The sequence below is a fragment of the Rattus rattus genome, chromosome 2 (genome assembly GCF_011064425.1).
Source record: "Rattus rattus isolate New Zealand chromosome 2, Rrattus_CSIRO_v1, whole genome shotgun sequence".
Classification (NCBI taxonomy): Eukaryota; Metazoa; Chordata; class Mammalia; order Rodentia; family Muridae; genus Rattus; species Rattus rattus.
The window spans coordinates 97,209,897-97,231,010 of NC_046155.1; the positions used below are offsets into that span (position 1 = coordinate 97,209,897).

General features: G+C 43.9%; 1 protein-coding gene and 1 non-coding gene across 2 annotated transcripts in view; one reads left to right on the forward strand and one right to left on the reverse strand.

Moving 5' to 3' along the window:
* The window catches only part of Uvrag (UV radiation resistance associated), a 257,601-nt gene that overhangs the window by 49,883 nt on the left and 186,604 nt on the right, over window positions 1-21,114 (reverse strand). Inside the window, exon 13 of the mRNA XM_032893006.1 lies at window positions 8,005-8,083. Within this exon, the coding sequence (XP_032748897.1) occupies window positions 8,005-8,083 (79 nt within the window). The remainder of the gene's footprint in view (window positions 1-8,004; window positions 8,084-21,114) is intronic.
* On the forward strand, window positions 3,103-3,229 carry LOC116895061. Its single transcript, XR_004387238.1, has one exon. It is a non-coding gene; the product is annotated as a small nucleolar RNA SNORA17 (small nucleolar RNA).

Consider the following 21,114-nt stretch of genomic DNA (forward strand, 5'->3'; position numbering starts at 1 on the left):
CAGCGGATGTCACTGCTGTGGGGCTTTGAAAAGCCAACTTCACAGAGGAAGGCCAGTGTGAGGGGTCGAGGAAGGATGTTACAGATGCTAAGCCGAGCAAGATGCTACATTTATACCTGAGCTCCCAAACACACAAAAAGGGAAAGGCCTCTGCCCCCCAGGGCTAGAGTGGAAGGAGTGCACCTCCACCACCTGGCTGTGTAAATGTCCCTGGCTGTCAGCTAGGAAGAAGGTAGCAAGCACAGTCCTTGCTCTCAAAGCAGGATGGCAGGCTCTCCATGCCGCTGCTCACCTAATGGCTCTGTGGCTGAGTGCAAAGGGCTCTGTCCGCAGATGTCCAGCTTACGCAATGGTCAAGTGCGAGAACAACACCAACACTCACAGAGCTTTAGCAGTCAACCAAATAAGAGTCATTACGTAAACAAGCTGAATGGCTACCTCCTAATAATTTATCTTCAAAGGGACCTTTGTCTAAAATATACCAAGTTCTCTTCCAATTCAATAATAAAGACAAATAACCCAACTTAAAAAATCAGCAAAGGTCTGCATAGACACTTCTCCAACGAGGATATACAAACAATGGGTATGCACCCGAGATGATCCTGGACACTTTAGCCAGTAGAAAAACTCTCATCAAATTATACTGTGATAATCATCCCATAGCTAGTGGGAAGGCTATACTCAAAAAGACAGAAAATATGAGGTCAGCCTGGTCTACAGGGTGAATTCCAGCCAAGTCTACATGGAAAGCCCCCAGTTTAAAAAATCAAAAAGAACAGAAAATAGCAAGTGTTAGCAGACATGTAGGGAAATTAGAAACCTGGTACAGTGTTGGCAGGAATGTAAAATGGTGTAGCCATCAAAAAATGTCTGATGATTATTCAAAACATCTAACGTAGGGAGACATAACTCAGTAGTAGGGTGCTTACTTAGCATGTATTAGTCACTGGGCTTGATTCTGAGCACAGGGTGAAGGAAGGAAGGAATGAAGGAAGGAAGGAAGGAAGGAAGGAGAGGAAAAGACCAAACACAACTATATGGCTTAGCAATTCTCCTGCTAGATATATACTTGAGGATAATGAAAATATGTGCCAATAAAAACTTATGTAAGATGTTCACAGCAACCATATAATAATAATCAACTGTGTGTGCCTGTCACCTCAGTGTTTAGGGGAGGCAGAGCCAGGGGATCCTTGGGGCTCATTGACCAGCCAGCCTAAAGAAACAGTGAGCTCTTTCAGGACCAGTGAGAGACTTTGTCTCAAAAACCAAGGGGGAGAGCAATGGAGAACACCCAGCACCGACTTCTGGCCTCCATGTGCACATGAGCAGGTGTCTCCGTCAACACACAAAGCTACTGCACATATACTTTAAGTGGGTGAATTATAAGGCGTGTCAATTACATCTCAGTAAAGTCTTTTTAAGAATTTTAAATATGAACTTTCACTATATTATTGCCAAATTTTTGTTGGCAGCACGGTGGAGCATTTTGATTATGAAAATGTCCTTGGAGTGCTGGGGTTGCAGCTCATGGCGGTGTGCTCAGAAAGCACTTGTGAGGCTCCATGTTCAATCCCCAGTACTAGTGAAGAAAAAACAGTCTTTGGAATGTGTGCTCCTAAGAATTATAAAACACAATGCATGCTCTCCCCGTGTCATGTATATTGGACTGTATATTGGGGAAGCATGTGTGGATTTAAGTGGCTGACAGGCAGGCAATGATCCCTCTCAGCAGCCATGTATGTTGGGTGCCAGGGACAGTGAGTGTTAGAGAATGACTGGGTCCGGTGCATGTCCTCATAGGCCATGACTTATTTAAAAGGAGAAGGTACTTTCACTTTCTGTAAAGTCTTAAAATAATATGTAGGGGCAGAGTAAGAGGAAGCCCTGAGCTCTAGAACATGTGATGCTGTAGTGAGCACTGGTCCTCAGTTTTTTGGTTTTCGTTTTTTTTTTTTTTTTTAATTTTATATATCCGAGTACACTGCTGTCTTCAGACACACCAGAAGAGGGCATCAGATCCCATTACAGATGGTTGTGAGCCACCATGTGGTTGCAGGGATTTGAATTCAGGACCTCTGGAAAAGCAGTTAGTGTTCTTAACCACTGAGCCATCTCTCCAGCCGCAGTCCTCAGCTTTTAATTGTTGTTTTAGTTACATCTTGGCACAGAAATTGAAGTCTATGTGGAAGTCACAGAATGGCCTACATTTTAAAAAAAGGAATAATATTCACCAAACTCGTGTGAATACTTAATCTGGACTCTTTTTGTCAATGTGACAGGTTTGGGAAACATCAGAGATTAATTAGCGCAGGCAGATGCATATCTTTAATGCCAGATCTGGAAAGCACGCAGGTATGAAATGGGCTATCAGACTGAAATCATACCAAAGTCCTTACAGTCACCTGAACGTAGGGCATCAGTGCTATTTGTAAAGTATATCCACAAAGCATTAGGTCCTCAGCCTCTCAGCTTCTGGGGATGAGAGACGAGGGTCTGTGTTAGAGAAGCCAAAGCCATGGTGGTGAGCTCATGGAGAGCTGCTGACTCTTGGCCCTGTGCTGTGCTGCAGTGCCCGAGCCCACACCAGTAGGTCTGGTCTCATACAAAGTTTGACATCTAGGGGCTGACACACAGCTTGGTTAATTAGAGCATGAGCTTTCGTAGGAAGTTTGGGTAGCTATGTTGTCTAGGTCTCACAGGTCCTTTATAATTATAAAATCAGTTAGGCCTCCAGTTTATGTGGGTCACGTATAAGTTAATATCTGTCTTATTGGAAATGAGAATCAAAATAGACTTTAATTATTAATTCATTAAAAACCTAAAGAGGTGCTAGAGATTTGGCATTTGCGGCTCTTATCGAGGTCCTGGGTTCAGTTCCCAGAACCTGTATCAGGCAGCTCACAACAGCCTGCAACTCCAGTTCTGGGGGGGCTGGAGCTCGATGCTTGTCCAAATCTGAGCACACATGGCATACTTGTACAAACACATAGAAATAAATTTTAAAGAAACAACAGAATAAAAGATAAAAAAGAACAGAAATCTATTACTTATCAGTATGATGTTAAATTAAATTAAAGCAAGCATTTTCTTTAAGATGACCCTGCTCCTAGAAGCATTGTAGGTGTGGCTGCTGTGTCATGTGTGTGTCAGGTGGCAGAGAGGACAGGGTATGTCTGTGCCTAGTGTTGACTGTGAACATCTGAGAAGCCTATCATTTCCTGACAAAAGTGAGGCTGGGGTGACCACAAGCCTGGTGCTGGGGGCTTAGATGGAATTAGCCATGAGGTTGGTAGTCTGAGGCTGCACAGGTTGCGGTGGCTCCCAGGACTGGGAGCAAGCCGGACACTAGAAGAACCCTGCTTGGACTGAGGGCTCAGTGAGAGTGAGCTAGAGACAGAGAACCCTTCTCACGGGACCACTGAGCGAGGTCGGCAGACAATGCCTGAGATGACCCTTGCCTGGCTCCATATTGCATGGATGGGGCACAGCACTACTGAGAAGACCTCAGACACTCAGAGACCCAGGGCACCTCTAGAAGGAACAAGTGGTGGAGAAGTAGAAGAGAGAGACACATTCAACAGAAGTATGTGGACACAATCAAGATAGGCAGTGAGTGACAGGAATGAACAAATCTAGTCATCACTAGCTTCCTTCCACCAGGATTCAGAATTAGGCTGAATTAGGTTTTCCCTGTGCTCCCTAAGACCCTGCGAGGTGCTGGAACTTCCCTCTGTCCTGTTAATGCTCCTGCACGCACCTTCTTTTACTAGAAAACAAACAAGTCCTTTCCTACCCCAGGGCCTTTGTGCCTGCTGCTCCTATGGCCTTAGGCAACTTTTGGTGAGCTTATCCTTGAACAGCTGGATTCCTGTCATCACCCTGCCTTAGCCCAACAAACACTTCCTCAGAAAGGCTTTTCTAGAAACTTTCTCTAATGCAGGTTGGTTCCCCCCCCCAAGTTATTTTGTATTATCATTGTTAACCTTTAGCACTTCACTTACTATAATATAAATGCTTTTATTTACTGTATGCCTTTCCCCATTCAACTACAAGTCAATGAAGTGGGAATCCTTATTTCTTGGTAGCACTGGACATTAAATCCAGGGCCTTGAAGCTTCCTAGGCATGGGCTCTATTGGCTGAGCTATATCCCCAGCCATAGAAAACCTCACTTTAAAAATCAATACTAAGTATACTGTACTTATAAATATTTTTGGTGAAAGATTTATACGATCTGAAGACAAAGAGGTTTCCAACCCCATAGGAAGAACAACAATATCAACGAAGCAGACCCTCCAGAGCGCCCAGGGAATAAACCACCAACCAAAGAGTACACATGGGGGGGACCCATGGCTCCAGCTGCATATATAGCAGAGGATGGCATGTCTGGCATCAATAGGAGGAGAAGCCCTTGGTCCTGTGAAAGCTCGATGCCCCAGTGTAGGGGAATGTCAGGGTGGTGAGTGGGAGTGGGTGAGTGGGAGTGGGTGCATCCTCATAGAAGTAGCGGGGATGTGGGAGGGAGGATAGGAGAGGGGGAAAGGGTATGGGACAGTGAAAGGCACCCTGGTTCCTGGTTGGTAGAGGCTTGAAACACTGGTGACCCTGAAAGGGACGTTTCCTGACTCCTAGGAAACCAGGTCCATCACTAGCCGCAGCCTTCCATAGATTTGTGGCCCACAGTCACGAAAGGGCAATGCCCCATGCCCCTCCACAGGTAGAGGACATGACCACAGATCTCCATTATAATGAGGTACCTAAAAGGCCTGGAGGCTTCATCAATGGACTTTCCTTCCCAGACATTCTTCCTTGCAAAAGGTATTTAATCTCAGGTCCACCCTAAGAAGTGGGAACGGTTTTACTCATCCACTTTCCACCATGACAATAAACACCTTAAAACCACTGACTGTCTCTTTTCTGCCGTGGGGAGCCACAGAGAAGGCCTTCACCTACAGAGCCACATCTAATCTCCCACAGACAGTCTCCCTATGCTCCGGTGTAGGGTAAGTGCGTCCTGCTTCCTAGAGTGTCTGAGTCTGTGTCAGAGCGGACACTGGGATCCTACCTAAACCTACAAAAGGGGATAACATTTGAAATGTAAATACATAAAACATCCAATAAAAAAAGAAATATCTTGGATTTTTGTTGTTGGTGTTATTGTTTGATTTTGAGATTCCCTCTAGCTCAAGGTGGCTTACTTTGTAGTTTAAACTAGCCTTAAGTTCACGGCAATCCTCCTGTCTCAGTCTCCTAGTGTTCGGATTACAGGCATGAGCTACAAAGCCTTATTTATGCCTGAGTCTGACAGGCCTAGCACTACCTGTAGAGGCTCTCACCTGCTGAGGGGCTGGCTCTGGACAGACATTAGGAGCAGACACTGCTGCTGACAACAAGCACTGTGCTGGGCTGACTCACTCTCATGCCTGGCCCAGCACCCACAGCCCCTCAGACTGCAGAGGTATTCAGAGGGCAAACGGGTTGGCTAGCTCTCTGCTCTTCTCATGATATTTTAGGAGTTCTGCTTGAAGGCCTGTCTTCCTAAGCCTGTGTTTTCAAAGCACTGGCTGGATTGATCCCAAACCCTGAAGTAACAAATATTACTAAGTTCTGTCATTTCCTCCACCAGAAAAGTGATTTTACTACTACTTCTGGTTGTGATGAAAGGTCCTATTGACTATTCAAATCCACAACCAAGTTATGGACACGGCACTAAATGACTTCACTCCCTTTTCTCTGGCACTTTAACACATGCCAGTGCTTTCATCTACCCCTACTAGTGTGGCTTGTAAATCACGGGGGCGGGGCTGCTGGACCGAAAGTTCACATCTCTAGAGATGGGGTGTAAAGGAGACTCATTGAGACTCCGCTTTGACAGCAGGCATTAGTATATCAGAGAGAAGCCTTCCAAAGCTGCACACATCTTGCTGCTGTAAGGCTGGCTTATGAGTGACAGGTATTAATAACTATTATAAACAGGAACACGGAAGAGTGGTGCTGGTAAGGTCAAAACACAAAGGAGCTTTCCCAAAGCTTCTTGGGGGTCATAGATTTGCTACAAGTTTCTTTTATGTGCTCAAAAGTGGCTTCCTGAACAAGCTCTCAAATTTATGGAAGTGTGTTTTGAAGAAACAGAAAATGACACCAGAGAGCTAGCCACTTGTCTCCTATGGACAGAGTAAATACGCGATTGCCCTCCCCTGCAAAGACTACACAGTTGAGCACATACAATTCCTACGGCAGGCTGCTTCCTATGCAGATGAGAACATCAGTTGAGCACGTTGTGGCCTTCGGTTGGTTGGTTAAGGTGCTACTTGAGCAATGCTCCTACGTGCTCCACCTGTGAGCTGCTGCAGAGCCCTGGCCGAGTTTCCCACGACACACAGGCAGCAGTGTCCACTTGGCCTTGCCACTCTCTATGCCATCTTCCCATTTCTGTTGGGAGCAGGACATCTATGTACACGCACTCTTGAGTTTGCAGCTGATGTACATTAATGAGGAGATCCAGGCACTGCAGCAGGGCATGGTGCCCCTGGAAGCTTCCAAATCCAGTGCCGATATGCACAGAACAAGATTCAGCCAATGGGACAGGAAAGAAGAACCTCTGAACTCAGGCTGAAAGGAGTTCTAAATAAAGCCATTTTCACTCCTAGTCAAGCTGTGCTCCCTCTCTGCCATAGCAGAGTCCCCTGGACATGCTGTCACATCCACTTACTTACTAAATTACTTAGTTTTTCTTAGTGTGGTCTTAGTCTAGAATTTTTGGGAAATGGCCAGTCTTTTCTAGGGATTGACACAGCTTTGACAGAGGTGTGTGAGCTAGTCTTGACATTAAAGTCCTGCTTCTTTGACAAAAATACTTATCTGCTAAAAACGGAGGGAGGGAATAGCATCAGTTGTAGGGAAAAGGGCACAAGGGAAGGGGAGTAATGGGCAGAGTCTGTGTGGGTGGCTGGGTGCTCACCCTAGCACGAAAGTGAGGCTGCACTGGTGTGCCCTGAGCATGTGTAGCTTTGATTAGGAAACAAGTGGTTAATGCAGTAAGGGAAACTGGAAACATGATCCAATTTCCAAAAAGGCTAACAATTTTCATAAAAACCACATTTCAAAAAACAAAACAAAAACAAAAACCAGCATTAAACTGAGGTCTAAGGGGAAGAAAGCAATGATAATGCCATATGGAGGAATAATTCCAGGTCTGAGGAACCTTCCGATTCATATGGAGAAAAGAACCAAGGCTCGTAAAAGCCACAAACGTGTTACTTCCATAAAATCAAAAGGTGGAGGATACATCTGACTGTGTCTTTAAGGAACAACAAATTGTGCTATTCCACTATGTGATGCTGCGATTGGATGGATCTCCAAAGGAAAGGGGAGCACCAAAGCCTTCCTCTGTCGCTAAAACCTCCATGGACTGTCCAACTTCTGAAGCAGAGCCAACTGCACTAAAGAAACGCTACGGGCTGCTCTCAGGAAAGCACAAACCCAGGCATCTGCTCCTCTTTCTACGGTCCATGGGAAACACTGTCCATATGAGATGCTAACTGATGGGATGCTGAAAGGACCACAGGCATCCAAGAAGGGCTGGAAGGAACAAACGCTTGGCCTTTGCCGTTGGGCCCTGGATAATGAGGTGAGGAGACCATTATGGACTTGCCAAAAGCACTAAACTTTTATTCCATAAACAATAATACAAAATGAGGCCCCAGAAGTGGTCTGAGAGAAGAAAGCCATTACCAATCAAGCTGTAGAGCCAAGAGACTTATTCAGACCACACGCTCAAGCCCAGCCTACTAGGAAGCTCAGGAAGGCTGCTTAGAGGCAGAGATGGATTCTAGAGCACGGTCCATTGCTTCTCCAAACTCATTTTAATGTCACAGAGTAAGGCTATGGCCAACAAACTGCACCAGTCATATAAATGGCTAAAGTAAAGGGTTGGCTGCAGTAACTAATTATGAAGACAGAAGGTAACAATTGAGTAAGAGGAACAAGAAGAGTTACTTACCTGTGCTATGTTCTTGTTCAGAAGGTAGACACCATAATCAAACTGCAGCTTCTCCCCTCCCTTTGGATACAGTGGAAACCTAAGAAAGGCAAAGACGAGAATTTCTCAATGACAGAGTAAATGATCTCCACACTGGTGACAGATACAGACTTAGACACAGCACAAATATATCGTGATTAGAGGTAACCACCGCAGACTTGGTTATGGTCGCTGTATCTACTAATATCTGCATAAGAGACAACAGCTGCCATCTTCCCACAGAGAAACTGAACATACAGCAGGACACATACACCAGGACCTGCAGCTCCAAGGAGTGCAGTTCGTGTTTTTGAATCTTGTCAGCCTATGACAAAGAGCCTCCATATTCTTTCTAATGCCTTGGACTTGACACTTCAACTTGTCGGCAAAGAAAGATTAAGGGGAAAAATTAGACTTAAAAGCAATATATAAGACTGTTTCTCTTAAGATGGCTGGTCAAAATTAATGCCAAATCTGAGCCAAAATTCATCTAAAATCCATCCTTCTGCACGCACAGCTATTTGGATGTGATGCCTGCACAGAGATGTATTTGTGCCACAGAGCTTTCCAGAATAACCTAACCTTGTGACCTGCCTGCCTCACTGATGCAACATGGCACAAGTTCGGGATCCCTTTAAAATGAGCTGGTATGTTAGGGGATAGATTTCTCTCGTGTGGGCCCTTTCCTCCCTCAAGCATAGGAAGAAGTCAGTGCACATTTACAGCTGTTTAACTTTTTTGTTTTGTTTTGTTTCTCAAGATCAAGCATCAGAGAAATAACCTGAAACAGACTTCTCTACAGAAAGATCTCACCAGCACTTTTGGTTGTTCTTTCTTAGTGCCACCATGCCAACTGGAGAGGGGAATCTCAGGGGCTCTGAATTTGTATTTCTCTGATAGTAAAGGGTGTTAGGCATTGTTTTACATGTCCATCAGCCATTTGTAAATCATCTTTGGAGAGTCCTGTATATTAGCTCACTTCTTACATTGCTGATAGGAATGCAAAATGCTCTAGCCACTAAGGAACTAAGTGTAGACGGTCACAAAACCAAAACATGCAACTACCATTCTGGGTATATTCCTGACCAACCTAAGTGAGCACACCACAGACGTGCCTCTGTATCCATGCCCACAGCAGCACTACCCACAGCAGCTGCGTGCCGGGATCAGCCTAGGTCAACAGATGAGAGAACACAAAACTATGGTGTATACACACAACGGAACACTAGGCATCCATAAAGAACAACGAAATTATGCCACTTATAGGAGAATGACTAAGAATGGAAATTACTGTATCAAACGAAATAAGCCAGACACAGAAAAGACAAATATTTCATCCTCTCTTAACTGTGAGTCCTAGACATTTTTATGGCTATATCAAAACATCTGTGTGTCTGTCCATGAAGAATGACATGAAAGCAGAAAGCAGTCTAAGGGAAGGAAGGAGCGTGTGACAGGAGGAGTGAGGAGGGATGCCCGAGGGAAGGAAGGGTGGGGAGAGTGAACAAAGGTTAAAGCTAATGATATATTTGAAAGAAACTGAAACCTACCTTGATTTGCCATGAATATACATTAATTAAAAGAAAAAATATCAACCACAACCTAGGGTCATGAAACATTGGTTGTGCAAAGTAGAATTATTCTCAAGAATAACATAACCACAGCGAAATGAATGGTGAGGAATAATTACGAACCATTTTGATTGTCACAAATGACTAAAGAAAAAAATGCATTTTAATAAAGAAAGCCCAGAGAGTGCAGTGTTTTCAAGTAAAATAAAAAAGGAAGTACAATTTTAAAGCTTTCTATTAAATTCTCAAGAGCTATGGGTTTCATAGTATCCAAAAGGTAAATCTGATGTGCTGTAAAATTTATAGGCATTGGGGAGTGAGCAAGGTCATGAACTAAAAATTTACTAAAGGAAACCAAACGTCTTAGACACCCATCAAGAACACAGGACTTTGTCTTTAACTGGGACAATAAAGCATGGGCTACCCTGTGTGGTGCATCCCCAGTACGGAGGGCTAACAACAGCAAAGGCAGAACAAGCATTGCAACACCAGGGAGGAGTTGTTTTCATGGTACTAGGACCATTCACACTCACATGGCCTGGGTGACCTAACAATGAGGCTCTTTGGAAGAATCTGCTGGAGTCCAAAAGCTGCCTGCTGCAGGGCTGTTCTGTGAGCTGCCACACATAGGCTCTGAACAGTTCCCTCAATCCAAAGTCATCTCCACTTTCAAGTTATAAATTCAGAAACTCCATACACCATAAGAGTAAATTGAGATCAGCCCATGTTGAAAACCAAACCTCTACATTTGTGAAAACTGGATTTCACAACATTTGACTTTATTATGACTGCTCTGGGATTTTGTGGAAAGAGCCACAAGGTATCTGTGTAACATTAAAACAAAACCAGAGAGTGATTAGAGACAAAGGTTGGAGCGGGGCAGCGCTAAAACAGACCAGGGATCAGGACAGGGTTCACATCTCATTCTCCTTCCACATTCTTAATGGGTCACTTCAAGTTGAACACTGTTTATAACTTTCACATTCATCTCCTGTTGCAGAGGCATGCGGGTTTATAGACCTCCTAGGCTAGCTGGGGAGGTGGGACCCACTGCACAGAGTAAAACCCAATGACATCAGGACCTAAGATGGGAATCAAAGACAGAAGAACTCAGCTACTCACATACAGCCAGAAAAAGTCCTTTTTTTTTTTTTTTTGGTTCTTTTTTTCGGAGCTGGGGACCGAACCCAGGGCCTTGCGCTTCCTAGGCAAGCGCTCTACCACTGAGCTAAATCCCCAACCCCAGAAAAAGTCTTAAAAGCACAAAGGTCTTATTACTCGAGAGTACTACAGCCAGTGTGGTGGTACATGCCTGTGAATCCCAGTGCCTAGGAGTTCTGCAAGTTCAAGATTGGCATGGGCAACATAGCAAAGCTTGTCTAAAAACAAACAAAACCAACCAACCAACCAAGTAAACAAAAAAATGAAAGAAACAAAAAGCAGGAAGGAAAGGGTACTACTTAATAAACAAATATGAAACACATAGTTACTATTAATATATTCGATATGAATTTTTTTTTTCGGAGCTGGGGACCGAACCCAGGGCCTTGCGCTTACCTAGGCAAGCGTTCTACCACTGAGCTAAATCCCCAACCCCTCGATATGAATTATTAACACGATATATAACTAAATAGCCAACCTTGCTATTTTTCAACTTAAAATTCATTTCCAAGTTCTATTAGGATTGCACCTACTGTACACAGTGAATATCACAGAAGCAGGAAGCAATGAACAGTGTGCGTGGAAGAGGTCCACCCAGGGCCAGTGCCCTGCAAACCTGTGGAAGAGGTTCATCCAAGGTCAGTGCCTTGCAGACCTGTGGAGAAGGTGGCCTTTGGTACAGGAGCCGACCTTGGTCTCCTATGCCTGGTCTCATCATGCTGGATGGCCACATCAGCCTAGACAACCCATACCACTTCCTTTCTCAGTCACCTCAGTTTGTAGTTTTGCACATATTGGGTGAATATTTGGTTAGTCCCTGTTTCTCTTAGTACACAGTTCAGCATACTAATGTCTCCCTTAGTAACAGCTAGTTCTCAGAATATTCACTGAGTCTTTTGGGGTTTTTGCAATTAATCTAAAACTTACTATGTAGGTCAGGCTGGCCTCAAAATTGAGGCAATCCTCCTGGCTTCCGCCTCCTGCAAATTAAGATTATGGGTGTGAGCCATATCCCGTGTCCAGCTCAGAAACAGGTTTGATTTTGCTCTTCTATTGCCTTTACTAATGGACACTCAACACATATTTTCTGAATTAAAGAAACAGATCAGGTGTGAAAATGACTTGGAGCTCATTATAGAGAGCCATTTCAATGAGGGCAGATTTGTGACAGGGCTCCCCAATGCTAATGTGATCCTGGTGGGATTAGCAGAGAGGCTAAACCTGGGGATGACTAGACTTTGCAACAGTGTCACTATTATTTCAAAGAAGCTGATGCCTGGGTCACCCGTGTAGCAAGTGGAGGAGACATGACCTCATTTCTTGGTCTTCATGGATAAATGCAGTATTCTCCCTTGCTCTGTGTCCTTCAGAGAGGCACACCCAGGATGACTGATCAGGAGAACGTCAGCCAGCTGAGGGCAAGGATGGTGGAAACAGGGGTGTTCATCTTGGGGTGGGGAGTCAGCACTTTCAGACACACAGCACTGGGTCTGTTCTGCATGGCTTCTGGCAGCAGGGAGTGACACGGATGCATGCTTGATCTTACTATAGCCACTCAAAATTCTAAAAGTCTTGGGTACAGGTGGCCAGTCAGAAATGGGGAACATGTAAAGGACACAGGGTGGAGTGGTGGTCTGTCAAAGTCGGTCCCGATCCTAATTCCCAGAACTTATGAATGTGACCTTATTTGGAAAAGGGGTCGCAGAATATTAAAAGATCTAGGGATGAGATCATTTTTGATGATCCAGGTGGGTCTTAAATCCAGCAGGTGTGCTTATAAGGGAAAGGCAGGAGAGGTCATGTGACCTTACACAGCTATAGCCAGGAAATGTCTAGAAGCTTAGCAATGGGAAAGAAAGGTGTGTGGCCTTACTGACACCTTGATTTCGGACTTCAGTCGTCCATGAGAGAGTATATTTTTGTTGTTTTAAGTCTTCAAGTTTGTGGTAATTGATGAAAACCCTAGAAACCACCATAGGAGGAAACACTGACTTCCCACCAGCTGAATGAGATATAGCATGGTCCCCAACCCTGACCCCTGTCCCAAGGTTCTGTAAACTGCATGTGTGGATCTTAATGCATAACAGTTTCATTTTCCTTCAGAAAACCAGAAAGCATTTAAAAGTACAGTGCCTAAGGGGCATCTGGATAGGTATTAGCTAGGGCTGAAATATAGACCTACTGAGTGCTGCCAGGCAGGGTACCTGAAAAGAAATCTGAGTATTCGGTCTCATGTAGAGTCCTTTGCTTCCTGCATGAGTTCATACATACATAAAACTCCTGCCCCAGAGCCAGGTATGAAGGTGTGTGTGGAGCTGAAGCAGGAAGGTCTTGGGTTCCTAAACTACTTAGAGAGACCCTTTTTCTTAAAACCAAACCAAACCAAACCAAGAGACATAATACACAAAGACTATGTGAACCCGACCTTGGGAAATTATTTTGAGAGGAAGCCATTTTCGAATCTTTCTTATTAAAAAAATTATAAGTACTTAATCTCTTTCAACCCCAGCAATTTTTCTTTCTTGTAAACAAAAAACTCTCTAGTCTTTTCTTGGATTCACATGCAGATTTGGTTCTTTGACGAGAGGTGGGGGTTGAGCCACTGTGGGAACTGCTTCACTTTTACTCTGCATGTAAGGATCACGTCTGTCACTGTGTTTATACAAAGCATGAAACATTAGTATGTTCTGAGAACTTATCTTTCCTCTAATTCATGTGGAACTAGACTGTCTTCTTCTGTCTAGATTAGATTTTCATCACAACTGTTCCCCTGGGCTTAGAGTGACTTTCGATTCTAATAAGACTGACCCTCCTGTAGAAACACTGGGCAGTGAGCTTCTGGGCATGCCTACGGCTCTCAGCCTGTGAGTTTCCCCTTTGTGGGGTCAAATGATCTTTTGTAGATGTCGCCTAAGTCCATCAGAAAACACAGATGTTTATATTATGATTCATAACAGCAGCAAACTTTGTTATGAAGTAGCAATGAAAATAATTCTATGGTTGGGGGTCACCACAATGTGAGGAACTGTATGAAAGGGTCCCAGCATTTGGAAGGCTAAGGACCACTGCTATAGTGTTATCGTCATTGTGTGTAGGTGGGAAAGCCTGCCCACCATGGATGGCATCATTCCCATTCTCTGGTGGCCATTATGGGCTGTGTAAGTGAAGAAAGAGCTTGGGAGACTAGACAGTCTTTTCTGTTATAGTCCAATTTGTAAAAAATGGACTACTTGGAAGAACCTGGCAGGCCACTGACATTGGAGTAACTGGAATCTCAGAAAAAAACAAAAGGGAAAAGAAAAGTAATTAAAGTAAAATTGGAGAATCAGCCCAAGAATATGAAGCTTACTTTTACAAGGAAATTATTTTGTGTGTTTGGGTGTTTTGCCTGTATGTCTATGTATCACATGCATGTCTGGTGGACAGAGGCCAGAAGAGGGTGCTGTAGTCCTTGGAATGGAGTTACAGATGGTTGTGAGCCGCCACACTGGTGCTGGGAATTGAACCTGGGTTCTCTGGAAGAGCAGCAGGTGCTCTTAATCACTGAGGCGCCTCTCCAGACTCAGAGCTCACTTTTATAAAGTTTTTTTAACAATTTATTTTTCCACACAAGTCCTCATAAACCGACTATCCTAGCTAGAGTCAGTTCTGCTGTGATCAGGCTATCCCGCCTGACCCTCTGGTACAAGTCTGCAGTCCTCGGCTGGCTTTGCTAAATCTTAAAGCTCCATGGACTTCAAACATTCAGCAACTACAATAACACCACCACCACACAGCAATCCTGCTGCTGCTGCTGCTGCTGCTGCTACTCAAAACAGAAAACCATACTGTCCCATTACACTGAATCCTCCAGGGGAAAAAGAAACCACCAGCAGCACACCTCAGGCTTCCCCAGCACTTGGGACCAAATGTTAAGTTACACTGATCTATATTAAATTGGAGGGCCACACTATGCAGCTACAAGGTATAGGCAAAGTAAAAACTTGACAATAAAGAAGGAGTGTTTACTTTTCCAAGACTAACCAGAGAGCTGAGGTCTCCCGAGCTTTTGCAGGCCAGAAAGAGGCCGCAGGGAGGCAGACAGGGGAGTGGATGGATGTGGAGTCTCACCTGACTGGGAAATACTGCAGCATGTGTTTCTATGTCACAAGCCCACACAAGGGGTGTGCTAACCAGCCAGTAACACACTCCTTAACACAACAGTGTTTGCACTTCCACTTGCCACTTGTTATTCTAACTTATTGTCGTTTCATTGTTTTAAGTTTATATGTACTCATGTGAGTGTGTAGGCATAAAGTTTTTACAACCTACTTTTAATAAGGGTTCAACCTCTCTTCTAGCCCACCACCTAGCAGAGGTAGTGTAAGAGAAAAGTTATTACAATATGAGGGAAGTGGACCCACAGTAGTTCTTTGGGGGCAAACTCAATCTTCTTTCTCAGCAGTTCAGTCCTGTAGCAAACACCAAACACAACTTAGCAGCTGCAGACCAGTCCTCTTGGCGGCTGATACCAGGCACAAACCAGCAACTACAGTCCAGTCCTTTGGTCAGCCAGACATCAGGCATGAATGCCAACTGGCTGAGGCAAGGCCGCTGAATCAGGAAGCTGCCACAGGAACCTTACAGGATCCTAACGAGCAGCTCTTGGGTGAATTTCTCTCAATGGCAGCGTTAACACAAGTGGAGCTCAAGAATGCTATGTAAGGTAAACCAATACATGCATGTAGTGAGCAAAGAATACCGAGGCGGAGCAAACCAATCTAATACTCAGTGCTCATCTCCCACTGTCTGTGAGGTCATATTTACAGTCCTTCAACCTAGGTCCTTTCATGTGTTTGTTTTATATCAAAACATCCTTTCCCTGAGTCTGTTTCAGGAAAACGTTCTTTCTTGTGTTTGCTTTAGTAAGACATTTTTTCACCTGTGTGCCCCAACCAAACATCATTTGACACAACTGACTTTCCAAAGAAACCAGAAGTTACTACTTCATGAGTGGGGGCATCTGTGTGCTTACTGTGAATGTACGTGACCACTGTGTGTATGCTGTGCTCGTGTGAGTATGTGCATGCACATTTGCGACACAGCCCAAATGTAAGGTCAACTCAGTGCAGTTAGCTCTCCCCTTTCACCTCTGTGTGTGCTCTGGGGAACGGACCCAGTGGGCAGGCCTGGTGGAAGGCACCTTAACCCACTGAGCATCTTTCCGACCCTCGATTCCTTCTTGGTTTGAATTTGTATTCTGAGGATCATTTACTAACCTCCAAACAAATGATAATCTAATTTTAAGCTTGCTAATCAACTTAAGGTGGCAGAGAACGTCATATATATCCACTACTCTGGGCTGAAGTTAACACCATGAAGAGTAGGAGTTGAACAAAGGGCTCCTCTGATCCTGTTCCCCAAAAACCTCTAAAAAACCATATCTCATTATATACCCAATCTTCTCTCTTAGATCCATGAAAAATTGTGCCGTACCCTGATATAAAATTACCCGGCACAGCCCAGCCCTCAGGGCCCCAGAACCAGTCTGCTCCCTGGTCCCTGGGACCACGCATTTCCTATCGTTCAGCACTTAGCAGGCCCTACTGACTCTGATCTTCCCTTTGTCCCTTCAGCATGCCAAATTCGTTTCCTACCTTGGGAGTTTTGACCTCTAATTTCCTCTTAGAGTTTTTCCTTCTACCTTCCCAGAGTATTCACTGTCATCATTCTGACCACTGGCCTTCCTAAGGCCATGGAACCTCAAACCGTTCTTCCGGAGCAACTGGCAAATCAGAGCAACCAGGCTTCCTAGTCAGCTTTGACAAGCACATGAAAGCACAACTGGATACGATGGGGTTCCAGATGTGATAAAACAGGAAGCATCAATAATGTCAGGAGAGCACCACCATGGAGAATCTTACCCCAGTCTTACGGGAGGCTCAGGAGAAATACGTTAAATGATAACAAAAGAATGTAACCTGTAAAATTCAGAATATGAGGGCTCTAATGGGGAACCTGGACATTTAGTTTTAGCAGGAAAAAATGGCAGGAAAAATAAAGGAAGGAAACTTCAGATGAAAGCAGACTTAAGATAAGGAACAACTGAGGCCACACACTAGAATACAAACAGGGTAAAGAAAGGCCTGTTATAACGCTAGACCCAGCACACGATGTCCCATTCTAAAGATGAATTCTACAGCCACAATCAAGCAAATGGGAAATGTTTGCACATAAAAACTGTATACAGAAATGGACCCAGAAACATCCTTCATAATGGTGAAAAATTAGGACCAGTGTTCACCATTAAGAGTGTGGATAAACAGACCTATTCACACAAGGAATTACTCAAAAGGAAACGTGCTACCGCTACATACAACAGCTGAATGAAGCTTCAAACACACCGAGCGAACGGAGCCTTACACATAGGTTCAGATTGCAGTGTGCGGCTGAATGATGGCTGTCTGGGGAACTGGGAAAGACAGTAATTTATGGGAGGCAGGATGCTTCTTGGGAGATTTAATGTTCTGTATCTGAATAGGAGTTGGATTGCAGATATTTACATCTAAGAACCTCAGAGATGGTTCACTTCATATATATGCATCTCACAGTATCCAAGTTTTACCTCAAAAGAAACCAAACCAAATCAAACCCCAATCCCCCCAAAATGTAAAATCCCGGGCCCTGTAGTTGGCCATTTACACAGGGTGAGCACTGGAGGGAGACTGTGGCATCAAATGAATAGGCTGACCGATAGCAGAGGATGGTCGTGCAAAGGTTAATAACCAAGTAGACCTAGCGGAGTGTTAATCTTAAGTGTACTGATCTCCATTTAAAAATTCTTTCAGCTTTTCTGTATAATCAGGCCTTTTCATAAAACAATTTGTGGGATAAATGTATGTGCAGCAACACAGTCCTTGGGCAGAGGGACATGATAAGAGAAAAAAGTAAATATGACAGACAATGGATTTCCAAAGTTTAGGTTTCCCTCCTGAAAGTGAACAAATGCCTGGTGACATCTCCTTCACAGGAGGGAAGTGGCCCCGACTTCTACTTGACGTTCTGGCCACGCCCTCCTGTACTTCCCAGTCATTTGCATGCAACTTTAACTTATATATGAGATGAGGGGAAGCCATTCATGCTGGGCTGACGCTGTCCAGTGGCACAGCTGCTTTGGGGTCACCTATGCTTCTGTAAGTAACCCTCAACCATTTTCTGTAAATAAGCCCAATGAATGTGTCATTTCCCCAAAGGAAACTGCATGTGCACTCCACTGACAGTCATAAGTAGTAAATACTCCAGTGTCAGGGCTCATATGCATAGACTATTGTTCAAATATAAGATCAACACAAACTAGACACTCATGATAACATGGAAATACTTTAAAGACAAGGGATACTAACAGCTAAAAAAATACAAGGATTGCCTTGGAAAACACACAAAAAGGTCATGGAAAACTAGAAGTCTGAATAGTGGTTACTCACGAGCACTAAGAAACTTGTTTTTTATGTGTGATGACGGCATAACACCGTATTAGAGACTTATCTTTTAGAGAAACATGTTGAAGTATTTATGAATGAAATGTTATAATAGCAAAGGTTTATTTAGAAATAATTCACTAAGATGAGAGAATAACAACATAGATAAAAAAGATTAATGAGTATACCTAATTATTATAGCTGGGCTTAAGGGTATATTATACCCTCTTCTCTGCTTTTATATATACGCTTAAAGTCTTCCATAGTAAAACTTAATTCAACAGAAAACAATAGCCTTCAGTTCATTCAATCTCTCATCTGGTTCTCATTTGAGCACATTCTCTTCGACCGGAATGTTTGCTCTGGGAAGATACAGATTTTTATCTATGTTGTGTATTATATTTCTAGTATTTAGGCTTTTCTATTATTGAGAAATTCAATAAATGTTGTTGAAAACTGAAAGCATTAAAAGCCACTTATGCCACGATTATCACTGGTTAGCTATAGTAGAGTCTTTCCTCCATATTTCACAGTTCTATTCCTGACCATGTGCTGGACATTTTTACCTAAATATCCCATAAACACGTCAAATTCTCCATATTTGAAATTGAGCGTTACCTTATCCTAGCGGCATGAGGTAATGGCTTTTCTTCTCTGTCCCTGTAGTGTCCTGTGAACAGTGTTATTCCCAAACTTTAGGATTCGAGTGAGTCGGTTACTTGACTCCCTTCATGTAGAGAATGGAGCTCTCTCACAGAACCTACTACATACCTCTTGCCTTACTCTAATTCATGTGAACATGGATAAAATCAGCTTTTTGATAATTCTTCTCCCCATGTCTAATGGTCAGTAAACTAAGAAGGCAACAAGTTAAAAACAATGACTAAATGCTCTAAAAGAACAAGCTATAGGGGAAAGTGAAAGAAAACATGGAAGGCCTGCGCAGCACATCCAGAGAGGCCTGTGGTTTGAGCCTGCATGGTGGCTGTAGAGGAGGGAAGTGGCCATCTCTCCCATGTTGAGGATGGGGCCAACATGAATTGCTACAGACTTTATATGTGTGATAGACAAGCTCAAAGACAGCTAAGAAGACACTGAAATAGACAGCTAGAGGGCTTATGAGGGTGGTAGACAGGTCTGTGACCCGAGGGAACAGAGTTCTGTAAACCACAGGAAACACCTTCTTCCTCCTCTTCTTTTTCTTCCTCTTCTTTAAAAAGATTTATTTATTTATTTAATGTATATGAATACACTGTAGCTGTCTTCAAACGCACCAGAAGAGGGCATCGGATTCCTTAACAGATGGCTGTGAGCCACCAGGTGGTTGCTGGGAATTTTTAGATTTTAATTTTTTTCATATAACATATTTGATGATATTTTTCCTTTTCAACTCCTCATAGATTCCCCTCCCAAAAGCAGCACAAAACCAAAACAACAAAAAAGCTCTCTGCACTGGGATTTTGTCTGGTTTGAACTTGTGCACACTGTCAGTTCTTGCAAGTTCATATGTACATCAGCTCTTTAGGGAACATTTTGGCCACAGCATGGTATAAGGGAATAAGACCTGTTTTAGTGTGTGTTACAATGTTCCAGGCCAGAAATGAAAACCATTTTAATTAGGGGTCCAGGAGTAGAAAGGAAGATATGTTCTGAGTTCTAGATAATTCTAGGTAATTATCTAGAATTTCAGTTCTAGTGGGCAGAACTGAAAGAATTTTGCAATGGGTTGATTGCTATGGCAGCAAAGACATGACTGGGTAAGAGCACATTCCCATAATCTCAGGACTAAGGAAATAGAAGCAGGAGGATTTGGGGTTTGACACAGCAGCCTGGGCTACATAGCAACATTCTGTCACAGAATCCCCTCCCCTTAAAAAAGGATATATACACTATTATAATACATATATATTTATAAAATACACACACATATCTCAAATACATTTAGAGGAGAAATTGAGGTGAAATAGCACTTGAGGAATTCTAGACATTAGGTGGAAACCATGGGCAGCCATGGAGAGCTTCAGACCCTTGAAGATGTCAATGAATGCTTGGAAAATGAAAAGGACTTCAAACAGCCTGGCTCCAAGCTATGAGGCCAACCAAGAAGCTCAAGGAAAGTGGGATCTCAAGGAGGAGGCTGTCAACAGTCAACACTGCTCAGAGGCCAAGCAACGAGGAAGTTAACTGCTGCTGGATTCAGTTCCATGAGCTCATTGCTGGGTAGCTTTGGCAGTGCGGGAAGAGTCTCCGTGCAGTGGGACAGTCTGGTGTGAGCCGGGAGCAACTGAGGGGAGCCGATGGAGATGACAGGCTTGACATGGGAAGGAGAGGGGCAGTGAGACACAGCAGAAGGCTGTTCCAAGGTGCTCTGTCGTAGGGGAGACCCAGAAGAGTCTACTGTGGATGACAGTAGACAGGAAGGGTGGAAAAGAACCACCTCTGTGGGTGCAGTCAACCAATGCCAACAAACAATTACTGTATGCTGGGTAGTTTTCCTGCCAACTGTCAACAAGTGAGAAAATGACTTGTTAGGAAGCAAGCAGTGTTTCACCATGGTCTCTGGTTCACTTTCTGTCTTAAGTTCCTTCCTCGGTTTAGCCCAGTGATGGGCTGTAAGCTATAAGCTAAATAGACACTTTCCCCCCAAGTTCCCTTTGCTTTTACCACAGCATCAGAAAGCAAACTAGGACATATTGTAGTCAGGTACAGTGCCAGCTGGGAGAGAGACGGTTGGGCAAACACATGCAAAGCTTAGAGCCCGACAGAGCTCACGGTCGCTTGCTTGCTTGCTTAACCATGCCAGCAAATCTGTAATTCATAAAGCATTCTAGAGGCAAGAAACACAACCTCAGAGAGGAAAGGGGGGACTCAGGGACAGCGTGACTAGCTGAGACCTAAGAGGC